Source organism: Phascolarctos cinereus, unplaced genomic scaffold (genome assembly GCF_003287225.1).
Source record: "Phascolarctos cinereus isolate Bilbo 61053 unplaced genomic scaffold, phaCin_HiC Scaffold_1;HRSCAF=81, whole genome shotgun sequence".
Classification (NCBI taxonomy): Eukaryota; Metazoa; Chordata; class Mammalia; order Diprotodontia; family Phascolarctidae; genus Phascolarctos; species Phascolarctos cinereus.
In genome coordinates this window covers 53,373,496-53,388,000 of record NW_027555514.1, presented here as the reverse complement: position 1 = coordinate 53,388,000, position 14,505 = coordinate 53,373,496, and the positions used below count along the sequence as shown (strand labels likewise).

The following is a 14,505-nucleotide window of genomic DNA, read 5'->3' as shown; positions in this document are numbered from 1 at the left end:
GTTTCTCATATTCATATCTATGAAAAAATTTTTTTTGAATATTTCAGGTTATTTCAATTATTTTTTTAAACTAGACCTGTGATTCCATGACTATAGGAAACTTCAGGAAAGAAGAGGTTTTTTTGTTTTTGTTTTTGACCACTTCATATTGCCTAGCAAAATTTTTTTTATTATTATTTTCATTATCAGAAATTCAAGATTCTACTCAATTGCCTCAGAATAAAGCTACCTTATTTTCTAAATTGTATTTTTAAGACATATATTATTGGATAATGTTATTAATCCCAGACATTACCCAGCCTATATAATGCATAGGTGAGAGATACAGAGATGGTTCCTCCCAAGCAGGATTTCAGTCTTACTTAATTCCATATGTTAAGTAAATAGTCAGCTCATCTGTGCTAATGAATATGATTTTAAGAGAGTCTTTTTAATAACTCAGTATCTTATTGGTTATAGTTTTTTAAACATATGAAGCAATTTAAAATCTCAATATTCTGCCTTTTCTTTGACTGTTGGTTTATACTATTTTATGAACAAATTACTAATGTTCATTTCTTGTTTTTCCTCCAGCAAAAGGTCATTCAAAAGTTTTCCTGAACTAAAAGAAGCTATTTGGGATCAGTGTTCCATGTGGGCAAACAAATTTGGAGTATTGCTTTTTCTGTATTCTGTGATACTAACAAAGGTTTGTTTAAGAAGTAATACCTGTGACTTTTGTTATTTCAATTCAGTTACTTTCTTACCTTTTTGAGACGAATCTGAGTTGAATATTACTTAGTCCCAATGTTTAGATGGTTTTGTTTTAAGGTTTAGAAATAGCTATATTCTACTTCATACTATATGGAAAAATCCTCATCTACTTACTCCTTGAAGAGTTGGCTTCCCCACCCTCAGGCACCACAGTGAAGTCACTGGTGGAGACTGCCTTTCTAATGACCAAATCCAGAGGCTTTTTCTAACTGTTTTTTCTCTTTGATCTCTGTAAAGCATTTGAGTCTTTTCCCCACCACTTCTTTAAAACTCTCTTTTCTTAGTTTCTGTCTGGGTTCAGTGATCACTTCTTTATGGATGACTCTCAGATTTATGCTTCAAGTTCTGTCCTCTTTCTCCAGTTCTAGTTCCTCATCCTTAATTTCTTTCTGATCATTTTAACTTTAATATCCTGTTATTTCCTGTAACTCCCCAAGTCCAAATAGAATTTATCATTACCCCGAAATAATTTCTCCTCCTGGCCACTGTATTTCTGCCAGTCATTCTCCAAGTCACATAAGCTCAAAACCACAGTGATCCTTAATAACCTTTTTAACTTTCTTCTTTAACCCCAATATTGAATCTGTCAGCAAGTCCCACTGATTATTTGTTGACAGTATTTCTTGCATCTGCCCCATTCTTTTAATTTCCATTTCCACCATCCTAGTAAAGGTCTATACCACTACAGTTACTACCTCCTCACTTTTCTCCCTATCTCAAGTCTCTTTATACTCCAGTCCATCTTATACACAGCCCTCAAATTGGTTTTTCTAATTACTGTTTTGACCAAAAGCTTATCATGATTCTCCCCATTCTTTAGGAGTGAACAACTCCATAGCATGGCATTTTAAGTCCCTTTCTAATGTGGTCCCAACTTACTTTTTCATTCAAACCTCTCACAACTCCTCACATACATGAACCCCCTACACTATGCTCATTGACCTATTTTTTTAACTACTAGGACAATCTTATGTTGAGCTTATGACATTTTCCCTGCCTAAAACTTTGCTTCACCTAATTTCTACCTATCTGTCAAGCCCCAGGGATCCTTTGTATGTGAAGCCTTCTCAAATGAGTCCAGTGATCTCTCCCTCCATATTTGGTATTTGCCATATGCTTTTCTGCATTGTGGGTGATCAGTTAAGCTCCTTAAGATTATTTTGTATTTGCATCCTCCTGCAGTATTTTGAGTGTTGGAGGTATTCAGGATACATTTGATATTGGTCTGTTATTACAGTTTTACAGAGAGCTATTAGCCTAATCCAACTACATCTTCATGCTGCTTTGAGCACTTTATCTGAATCAGTTTCTTTTTGTAACCAGTGTAATTATAGAAGTTAAGCATCTTGTTTTCCCTTGTTATACAAATAGATATAGCCTGCTTGTGGGTTAGGAAGTTTCATGCTTTTTTTTTAAACAGTATTCAAATGTATTTTTAGAAAATTGTGTTAATACAAGGTCAGAATCAACCCTTTCATTTTTTTAAACTCTACTGCATAGCTAATGGTAAACATTTCCTTTACTGTGGGTAAATTCTTTTGCCACAAACAGTTAGTATGTGTTTTAAATACATAAAGTTTTATGAAATATGATATTTAGGTACCTTTCATTTTGAAACCATAATCAAATGTATGCCTCAATAGATACGTTAGGTAAGTAAACTGAGAGACTGAGAGGCTGTGAGTCCTAACTAATAGAATACTGGGCTTCATGTTATGAAAACCTGGGTTCAAGCCCTGCTCTTGATATATACTAGAGCTGTGTGACCATGTACAAGTCAAACCTTTCAGTGACCCCAGACAACTGTCTTATACTTATACTATACAAAACAAATTAAATTCCTATTCGGTATCAGTGTTCTCAATGGAAACAGTTTCTACATCATATTTTCCCTACCAATGCCCTCCTCCCCCCAAAAGTAAAATTAATGTTAACTAATTTTTCTTCCTATTATCTCTTAAAATCAGGGCATAATTTAACTCTTTTAACATGAGAAATATACTTTATTGGAACTAATTATTCTTCTCAGTTCACAGAACCTATTATAGACCACAAAAAGATAATGTTAGGACTTGTGTTCCTTTCTAATAAACTTCATCATTATTTTTACTTGAGATGTCTTCAACTACAAAAAGCATTTATTTTTTTCCTATTTGCTTATTTTATATTAGGGATTGATCAGTGTAAAACACTTTAAATCTAATTTTTAAAAAAATGCCAATGAATTGTAATAATTGGTTTCTTTAGGGTATTGAAAACATAAAAAATGAAATTGAAGATTCAACAGAACCTTTGATAGATCCTGTATATGGACATGGCAGGTAATGAATTAAGATATCTTAATATAGTCATGACCTAACATAAAACACAGTTAGTAGGATCTAGTTAACAGTACTATTTTTAGGAACAGTGTTGTTCAGGAACATGAAAATGAACATAATAAATCTTTTATGACTTAATTTTCTTATGTATAAAGTATTAAATGAAGTTTTCTTCAATATATTAAAATACTTTACATTTTACAGAATAATTTTTTTTGCGTTAGAAAAATGAAATTTGGTGATTCTTAAAATTCTATTTTGTTTCATAGATGAATATTTTTTGTTTATTTCCTGAATAAAATTTAGCCCTTCTTAAAAGTAGGAATCAGTAGCAGTTTCATTCTGTTTCTCTAACCTTTACTGTTTTACTAATTCTTTACTTCACTTTATTGTTTCCTTTATTCAAAATAATTTTTGAGAGATGTGGAAAGAAAACAGAGCGAAAAGATCAATCCTTTCCAATACATTGATGTAGTCAGTAGTAGCTGCCTATTTTCAAGACAACATAGGTGAATTCAGCTCATAATGCTATCAAAAATAAAAAGCTAGAAACTTCAGTTAGTATTTCTAGATAATTTGGATACTCAGTAATGAAAGTAAATGGGCTTAATATTAAATATTATCAATTCAGCCTTCTCTTCTCTTAAATATGCTACCTTTGGTAAGGGTTTTAAATTTATATAGAATATAGAGGACAGAATACATTGTGGAGTAAAGTTATCAGTGTTGATTTTTAATGATTAAATGACATTTTAGAAATGAAAAATTTTGAAATTCAGAGTCGTTTCTCACCCACCTTCCCCCCAAGGTAGCAAAATTCAATGCAAAGAATTTAATCAAAGTTAAATGTTATGTGTCTTTGAAATAATTTCATTCAAAACAAATAGTTGTTTGCTGCTGGATTTTTGTTTATTAATTATAGGTTTTTTTTTTATGTTAAATAGCCAGAGTTTAATTAACCTTCTACTAACTGGGCATGCTGTTTCTAATGTATGGGATGGAGATAGAGAGTGCTCAGGAATGAGTAAGTATATTCTTTGTTATTTGTGTAACTTTTTTTCTAATTGTGTCTAGTGTAAATTGACTATTTTTTCTGTCTGTTTTCTAGCTTTCCATTACCTTGTAGAGGACAAGAGTGTCCCAATAGTAGAATCCTTTACAGGGTCAGAGGTACTTATAATCTACCTAATTTTCTTAAATTAAAATTATAAAAAAAAAAAATCTAAGAAGCTACTGAATTTTTCTTTTATAAACAAAAGTACATAGAGAACCATTATAAATACTCACAATTTTTGGAATACCTGTATCCCATTCTTTGTTAGTTAATGTTTTTGCTATTTTAAAATTTTTAGGATATGCCTAATAATAAATCTGATCATTTCAGAAATCTTAACAGTTTTCCCCCCATTTACTGTTACATGTTGCAGAAATAAGATAGTGAATGTAACTTCTATGTGAAATGATTTAATCAGTCCATCTACTCAAGGAAAGACAATTTTTCATTTGGCCACAGCTAGAAATAGAATAGACTTGACTTTCTAAAAGAACTACCTAAAGAACACATGAGAAAGTGGGACAGTCGTTGCCGCAGTTCTCTGAGATGCCTTTCATAAAATGAAGTTGAAATTAAATTATGGCTTTCTATAAGAATAAATCCATACAACCATAACTGCATTTAAAATGATGAGGTAATTTCTTTTTTAATCATAATTTTTACCATAAATGTGATTTTTTTTTAAACAGTATTTTAGAAGTATGTGTTAGAAATGTTTTAGTTCCGGGTAGCTGAGAGAACAGTTTCATGGAGAAAACCACAGAAACATCCTCCCTCCGACCTAAAATCCTAAGATCACTAAGCTCTAGAGCTAGAAGAGACCTGCAGGGTCATTTCATTCAAGCTTCTGGCTTTGCAGATGAGGGAACAGAAGCCCAGGGAGGTTAAAGTGACTTGCTTGCCCAGGGTCATTCAGCTCATTACTGGCAAAGCTGGGAGGAGATTCTAATTTTCTTGACAATCTTAATTCGTTTTTCTTTTCACTTTGCTACCAGCTCTTTTTTCTTTTCTTCAGTAACAAATGGACTCGTTCCTTTGAATCACTTAACCCACTGTCTCATATACTACACTGGAAATTAGATGGTATCCATTTCTGTATGTAGTCATATCAGAAACATATAATTAGAAACCTTTGTTCATCAGCGTGGCAGACCATTAGGGAGGAAGAAGATAATGTTCATAGTGAAGAGATTCACATTATACTGAAGAAGGTATAATTAGGTGGCCTTGTGGATGCATCTCCTTCATATAGATAGCAAATCCACACATTTAGACAGAATAATAAACAGTAAATTGTTAACTTTAGAGCCTTATAGTTCTGTGGCAGTTTCTCTCATTTGTCTTTCTTGTTCTCAGTCCAATTCAGGAGCATTTTTAAGTGTTTACTTTTGTAAGGTATTTTGCTAGGTGCTGAAAATACAAATACAAAAATGAAATGATCCCTGCTTATAAGGACCTTGCATATAAAGGGGGAGGGGGTTGTTCAGGGAGAGTACAACATGTCCTCAAATAAATACAAAGTATTTGCTAGAGTCAGAGAGTGCTAATAAATAGGTGATATCAGTAAAGACTTAGTAGAAATTGTCACCTGAGCCCTTTTTGTAAGAATTGTCACCTGAGCTCTACTTTTAAAGAAGCTAGGGACTCCATGACCCAGAATTAAGGAGAAAGTCAATTCCAGACACAAAGAACTACTTGTCCATTCAGGTATGTGGGAACTAAAATGTCTTGTTCACGGACCAGCCAACTCCCTGGACTAGAAAGGAGGATGAATGACTTGGAAGAAGAGGAAATAAGCCTAAAAACTAGATGGAAGACAGACTGAGAAGAGATTGAAATGCTAGGTCTTATGAGGAATTTGCCTTTTTTTTTTTCTAGAGACATTAGGGAACTTTTGAAGATTTTGAATAATGGGTGATATGGTCAGATCTGTGACTGAGGAATACCAATTTGACATCTTTGTGGAGAATTTATTGCATTGGGGAGAGGATAGAAGCACAGAACCTATTGTAGGAGTCTGGGTGAGATTTGATGAGGATCTGAACTAATATGGTGCTCATATGCATAGAAAGAGGAGAGTTGTTGTGAGATAAGTTTGGAGATAAAATTAACAAGTCTTGGCAAATGATTAACTGTAGGAGGGTAGAGAGAAAATAGCCAAAGATGGCTTCAAGAATACAAACCCGAGTGACTGAAAAGATGGCAATGACTGCAGTAGAAATAGAGAAATCCAGAGAAGGTTGGATATAAGGGAAAATATTAGTTCTCTTTTACACATATTGAGTTTGAGATGCTTCACTGAAGTTGTCCAACTGGAAATTGGTGTAATGTAGGATTGAAGTTCAGGAGAACTGTGGGAACTGATGAAATCAAGGAAGAGAATTACAGTATAGGTACAGGAAACCCAATGCTGCTATTTTGTTCCGTTAAGTCATATAAGGCAAAAACATTAGTTTCCTAGAGTGTTTGGACAGACAGCATTATAGAAAGGTTTTTAAACATCAGGTAGGCTTTTGAATATAACGTTTTGATAGGGTTATTATGAAATGCTAATGTTCAGGGCAATATTTTGCCTATGTATGACAGTATTGCTTTTTTCCCTTATGTTCATGCTATTGAATATATTGTAGCTATGCTATTTTCAGCAGAGACTTGGTGCCAGTGGTTATTGAATTGGTGTCAAGGGTTAATGAAAATGAGGAATAATGGCACTTTCTAAGAGCTTTCAAATTCTCAATCCTGTTGTGGAAAATGTAAATGAATAGCCTTAATAAATAAATTAGATGATTCAGAGGCATCTTTGTTTTTCTCTCAAAAATCTTATAAATTAAAATGTAGTATGAGTAGTTGGAAGCAAGCCTTCAAGATAAAAATAAGCCTGATTTGGGTAATTGCCTCATTTGAATACTGTTCCATTCACACCACTTGGAGGGAGTGGAGGTTAATTCCTACTTTATGATGCTTGTTTTTCCCAACTTATGTTGGATTTCAATCAATTTAAACAATTTTGTTATAATCAATCTTATTTAATATTGTTTTACTGGTTGCTTTTTATCCTTTTGAATGCTAGCAAGTGCTGAGCCAGAAAAACTATGCAAGTAAGACAAAAATGTCTGCCTAGCAATCTGAAGCTATAATAGTTTTCAGCAATTAACCTTCCACACTTCCAAAGACAGATTTAGGAGATATTGAAATGGGAATAATTGGTTCATAATAATGTCCTGAGTCACCAAGAAAAGGTTCAGTTTTGTTCCATTATACTCTGACAGGACAGTATAATAACAACAACAATGATAATAGCTCACACTTACATAAACTTTTAAATTTTAAAAATTGATAGATTATATAGCAAGCGCAGACATAGAGGAAGGACTTAGTGCACTGAAAGCTGGCATTATAACCAGGAAGACCTGTATTTAAGTTCGGCCTTCTGGCACATAATAATTGTGTGACCCTGGGAAAGTCATTTAACCTCTTAGTGCTCTCTGGATAGCACTTTAAGACTAAATTGCAGGGAAGGTAGCAACTTGCATTGGTAGAATTTCCTTATCCAAGGAGTATTTCTCTATACCAGATAAATCACAGGTCTAGTCCAATCACAGGACCAATCCTATACATACATACGTACATACATACATACATACATAAATGCACACACGTGTGTGTGTGTGTGTGTCTTTGTGTATGAGGTAGGTCCTGTTATTATCCACATTTTACAGATGGATAACTAAGGCTAAGACCAGTTAAGTGACTTGCATAGGGTTACATACGTTGTAAGTGCCTGACATAGATTCAGACCTATATCTTCCTAAGTCCAAGTTTAGTGTTTAGAAAACCGTGCATCAAAAATAAATAAAAGTTCTGGGAACCAAGATGGCGGAGTGAAAAGGTAGTTGCTCGCACTCTCCCCTATCAACCTCTGAAAACCCAGAAAATATCACCCCAGAAAAAAAACCCTAGAACACCTGAACTAGAAGAAAGATGGGGAGCAGCAGTGCAGCAGCCCAGCAAACTGGTTTCCCAGTGCCTCAGCAAAAATAAGGGAGGCAAAATTACAAGGGGCCCCAGGTGGATAAGTACCCTGCAGCATTCATCTGAAAGGAGGTGAAGAAAACAACCTAAAGGCCTCCTAAAGCTTGGGCCTTGCTGATTCCAACCCAGCACCAGGTGAGCTGTCGGAGCCCTGCAGCCTCCAATTGTGAAGAAATCCTGAAGCCCAGGTGGTAGAGCAGGCAAAACAAACACCTGGACCTCCAAGTGCCTCAGTGAGGGCGGCAGAACTGGTGGAAACCAGTTCAGAAAACTACCAGGTGCCTCACCACTCTACTTCAAAGGAATCTCCCAGTGCATTAGCAGAAATGAGGGAGCAACACTGCAGGGGCCCCAGGCAGATAAACACCCTGCAGCACCCATCTAAAAGGAGCTGAAGAAAGCTAAAGGAAAGGAAAAGCAGGCAACCTAGAATTGCCTGAAAGTTCCAGCCTTGCTGATTCCAGCCCAACACAGGTAAGCTGCCAGAAACCTACAGCCTCCAATTGCCAACATAAGAGGCCCCAGCACACAAAGCCAGTGACCAAGACCTAGGCTCCCAACACAAGAAGCTTGGGTCAGTGTCCTCTGTTCCCCAGCAGGAGAGCTCAATCTCTTTAAAGGCCAGGGAATAAAGAAAACCATGAGTAAAAGAAAATACCATAGATTCATATTATGAGAAGAGTGAAGATCAAGACAGAAATTCTGAAGAGGACAACATTGTCAACAAACCCACATCTGCAACAACAAAAGGGAATATGAACTGGTCTGAAGCCCAAAAAGCCTTCTTAGAAGAGCTCAAGAAGGATTTTAATAGTCAAATGAGAGAGGTAGAAGAGTCCTTCAAAAATACAATTGGCCAATTGGAAAAAAAATACACTGAAGAAAACAAGTCCCTAAAAAACACAATTGGCCAATTGAAGAAGGAAGTACAAAAACTAACAGAAGAAAACAATCTGTTAAAAACTAGAATTGGACAAATGGAAACTAATGTCTCTATGAGAGAGCAAGAATCAGTCAAACAGAAACAAAAAAAATTAAAATAGATGAAAATGTAAAATACCTTGTCAGTAAAACAACCGACCTGGAAAATCGACTCAGGAGAGACAATTTAAAAATTATTGGACTACCTGAAAATCATGATGAAAAAAAGAGCCTGGACAGTATCTTTCAGGAAATCATAAAGGAAAACTGCCCAGAAGTCCTAGAACCAGAAGGGAAAATAACCATAGAAAGAATCCACCGATCACCACCTGAAAGAGATCCCAAATTGACAATGCCAAGGAATATAATAGCAAAATTCCAAAATTACCAGATGAAAGAGAAGGTGCTGCAAGCAGCCAGAAAGAAACAATTTAAATATCATGGAACCACAGTCAGGATTACACAGGACCTTGCAGCTTCTACATTAAAAGACCACAGGGCATGGAACATGATATTCCTTAAGGCAAAGGAGCTTGGAATGCAGCCAAGGATCAATTACCCAGCAAAAATGAGCATCATTTTTCAAGGGAGGAGGTGGATATTCAATGAAATAGGAGACTTCCAAACTTTCCTGATAAAAAGACCAGAGCTCAACAAAAAATTTGATCTTCAAGTACAGGACTCAAGAAGGATTAAAAAGGTAAATGGGACAGAAGATACAATATGTTGTTAATAAGGGGGGGGCTGTTTAAACCCCTACAAGGGAATATGAGACTTGCAACCCTTGAGAACTGTATTGTTATTACACCATGTTAAAGGAGTATACATAAAGAGGGTGGATATTAGTTGACTTTGATGTAATGATAAAAAAAAATCTAATCAAGTGGGTTAAATGGATCCAAATAAGTGGATCAATCTGATCTTAGAAAATGTACTGAGAAAGGAGGAGGCAGACAAGGGTAAATTACATTACAGGAAAAGACACAAAATCCTATTACAGCAGAGGGAAAGGGGGGAGCATTGTTTGAACCTTACTCTCATCAGATTTGGCTCAAGAAGGGCATAATATAATCAGTTAGGTATAGAAATCTAACTTGCCTTATAGGCAGTAGGAGGGAAAAGGGGAAAGAAAAGGGAGGCAGGGAAAGAAGGGGGGGAGGAAAAGGGAAAGGGATACTAAAAGGGGGAAGGGACTGAAGGAGGCAGTAATCAAAAGCAAAACACTACTGAAGGGGGGGAAAGGAAAAAGGAGAAAGAAAAGCATAAATGGGGGGAAAGGATGGAGAAAAAGACACAGATAGTAATCATAACTGTGAATGTGAATGGGATGAACTCTATCATAAAATGGAAACGGATTGCAGAATGGATTAAAAACCATAATCCTACAATATGTTGTTTACAGGAAACACATTTGAAAAAGAGTGACACCTACAGGGTAAAGGTAAAAGGCTGGAGCAGAATATATTATGTGTCAGCTGAAGTGAAAAAAGCAGGGGTAACAATCCTGATCTCAGACAAAGCAAAAATAGATCTAATCAAAAGAGATAAGGAAGGAAACTACATCCTGCTAAAAGGCACCATAGACAATGAAGTAATATCATTACTAAACATATATGCACCAAATGGTATAGCATCCAAATTCTTACAGGAGAAGTTCAGGGAGTTACAGGAAGAAATAGACAGCAAAACTATACTAGTGGGGGACCTGAACCTCCCCCTCTCTGCACTAGATAAATCTAACCACAAAATAAACAAGAAAGAAGTTAAGGAGGTGAATAGAACATTAGAAAAGTTAGGTATGATAGACCTCTGGAGAAAACTGAATGGGATAGAAAGGAATATACTTTTTTCTCGCAGTACATGGCACATACACAAAAATTGACCATGTACTAGGGCATAAAAACCTCACAATCCAATGCAGAAAGGCAGAAATATTAAATGCATCCTTTTCAGATCATGATGCAATAAAAATTATATGTAATAAAGGGCCATGGAAAGATAGACTAAAAAATAATTGGAAACTAAATAATCTAATCCTAAAAAATGATTGGGTCAAACAACAAATCACAGAAACAATAATAATTTCATTCAAGAGAATGACAATAATGAGACAACATACCAAAACTATGGGATGCAGAGAAAGCAGTTCTTAGGGGAAGTTTTATATCTCTAAATGCTTACATAAATAAAATAGAAAAAGAGGAGATTAATGAATTGGGCATACAACTAAAAAAACTAGAAAAAGAACAAATTAAAAATCCTCAACTAAACACCAAATTAGAAATATTGAAAACCAAAGGAAAAATTAAAAATTGAAATTAAGAAAACTATTGAACTAATAAATAAAACTAAGAGCTGGTTTTATGAAAAAACAATAAAATAGATAAACCTTTGGTTAATTTAATTAAAAAAAAGAAGAAAACCAAATTACTAGTATCAAGAATGAAAAGGGGAAGCTACCACCAAGGAAGAGGAAATTAAAACAATAATTAGGAATTATTTTGCCCAACTATATGCCAACAAATTTGACAATCTTAGTGAAATGGATACATATTTACAAAAATATAAATTGCCCAGATTAACCGAAGAGGAAGTAAAATACTTAAATAACCCCATCTCAGAAAAAGAAATTGAACAAGCCATTGATGAACTCCCTAGGAAAAAATCTCCAGGGCCAGATGGATTTACATGCAATTCTATCAAACATTTAAAGAACAATTAATTCCAATACTATATAGACTATTTGGGAAAATAGGTGAAGAAGGAGTCTTACCAAATTCTTTTTATGATACAAATATGGTGTTGATACCTAAACCAGGAAGAGTCAAAATAGAGAAAGAAAATTATAGACCAATTTCTCTAATGAATATAGATGCAAAAATTTTAAACAAAATACTAGCAAATAGATTGCAGCAACTTATCACAAGAATAATACACTATGACCAGGTAGGATTTATACCAGGAATGCAGGGTTGGTTCAATATTAGGAAAACTATCAGCATCATTGAGCATATCAACACCAAAACCAACAGAAACCACATGATCATCTCAATAGATGCAGAAAAAGCTTTTGATAAAATACAACACCCATTCCTATTAAAAACACTAGAAAGCATAGGTATAAATGGAGTCTTCCTTAAAATAAATAAATAGCATTATCTAAAACCTTCAGCAAGCATTATATGTAATGGGGACAGGCTAGAAGCATTTCCAATAAGATCGGGGTGAAACAAGGATGTCCATTATCACCACTGTTATTCAATATTGTACTGGAAACTTTAGCTTTAGCAATAAGAGAAGAAAAAGAAATTGAAGGCATTAGAATAGGCAAAGAAGAAACAAAGCTATCACTCTTTGCAGATGACATGATGATATACTTAGAGAATCCTAGAGAATCAAGTAAAAAACTACTTGAAATAATAAACAACTTTAGCAAAGTTGCAGGCTATAAAATAAACCCACATAAATCATCAGCATTTCTATATATTACCAACAAAGCCCAACAGCAAGAGATAGAAAGAGAAATCCCATTTAAACTTACTGTAGACATTATAAAATATTTAGGAGTCTACCTCCGAAACAAACCCAGGAACTCTATGAACACAATTACAAAACACTTTTCACACAAATAAAATCAGATCTAAATAATTGGAAAAACATCAGTTGCTCATGGGTAGGCCGAGCTAATATAATAAAAATGACAATCCTACCTAAGCTAATTTACTTATTCAGTGCCATACCAATCAAACTACCAAAAATTATTTTATAGAGTTAGAAAAAATAATAACAAGATTCATTTGGAAAAACAAAAGGTCCAGAATATCAAAGGAACTAATGAAAAGAAATGCAGGGGAAGGTGGCCTAGCAATTCCAGATCTTAAATTGTATTATAAAGCAGCAATCATCAAAACTGCTTGGTACTGGCTAAGAAATAGGGAGGTGGATCAGTGGAATAGGTTAAATATGCAAGACACAGTAGTCAATGACTATAGTAATCTATTATTTGAAAAACCCAAAGACCCCAGCTTCTGGGATAAGAACCCACTCTTTGAAAAAAACTGCTGGGAAAACTGGAAAAGAGTATGGCAGAAACTAGGCATAGACCCAAATCTCACACCATATACCAAAATAAAGTCAAAATGGGTTCATGACTTAGATATAAAGGCTGATACCATAAGTAAACTGGGAGAACAAGGAATAGTTTACCTATCAGATCTATGGAGAACAGAAGAATTCATGACCAAACAGGAGATAGAGAACATTATGAAAAGCAAAATGGGTAATTTTGATTACATTAAATTGAAAAGTTTTTGCACAAACAAAGCCAATGCAACTAAGATTAGAAGGAAGGTAGAAAATTGGGAAAGAATTTTTACAACCAGTCTCTCTGATAAAGGCCTCATTTCTAAAATATATAGAGAATTAAGACAAATTTATAAGAACACAAGCCATTCCCCAATTGATAAATGGTCAAAGGATATGAACAGACAGTTCTCAGATGAAGAAATTAAAGCCATCTATAGTCATATGAAAAAATGCTCTAAATCATTATTGATTAGAGAAATGCAAATCAAAACAACTCTGAGGTACCACATCACACCTATCAGATTGGCCAACATGACAAAACAGGAAAATGATAAATGTTGGAGAAGATGTGGGAAAATTGGAACTAATACATTGTTGGTGGAGTTGTGAAATGGTCCAACCATTTTGGAGAACAATTTGGAACTATGCCCAAAGGGCTATAAAAATGTGCATACCCTTTGATCCAGCAATAGCACTTCTAGGGCTATATCCCAAAGAGATCAAACAAATGGGAAAAGGACCCACATGTACAAAATATTCATAGCAGCTCTTTTTTGTGGCAAAGATTGGAAATTGAGAGGATGCCCATCAATTGGGGAATGGCTGAGCAAGTTGTGGTATATGAATGTAATGGAATACTATTGTGCTATAAGAAATGATGAACAGGCTGACTTCAGAAAAACCTGGAAAGACTTATATGGTCTGATGCTGAGTGAAGTGAGCAGAACCAAGAGGACTTTGTACACAATAACAGCCACATTATGCAATGACTAATATTGTTAAACTGAACCCTTCTCAGCATTACAAGAGGATCTAAGACATCTCCAGAGGCCTCGGATGGAAAATGCTGTCCACATCCAAAGAAAGAACTATGGAAGTCGAATCGCTATCACTTATTTTTACCTTCTGTTGAGTTTTGTTTCATCTTTCTGATGGTTCCTCCTATTGGTTTTAATTTTTACTTACAACTTCACTAATGTGAAAATATGTTTAATGGGTATGTAAATGTAAAGCCTATATCAGATTGTGTGCCTCTTGGGGAGGGTGGGGGGAAGGGGGAGAAAAATTTCAACTCAAAAGCATATGGAAGTGATTGTTGATAAATCAAAATAAATTAAA

At 34.8% G+C, this 14,505-nt stretch overlaps 1 protein-coding gene across 1 annotated transcript in view; it reads left to right on the top strand.

Moving 5' to 3' along the window:
- The window catches only part of MINDY3 (MINDY lysine 48 deubiquitinase 3), a 91,084-nt gene that overhangs the window by 21,853 nt on the left and 54,726 nt on the right, over positions 1-14,505 (top strand). The window contains exons 6-9 of the mRNA XM_078149674.1: positions 574-688; positions 3,001-3,074; positions 4,019-4,098; positions 4,183-4,244. Coding sequence (XP_078005800.1) covers positions 574-688; positions 3,001-3,074; positions 4,019-4,098; positions 4,183-4,244 — 331 coding nt within the window. The remainder of the gene's footprint in view (positions 1-573; positions 689-3,000; positions 3,075-4,018; positions 4,099-4,182; positions 4,245-14,505) is intronic.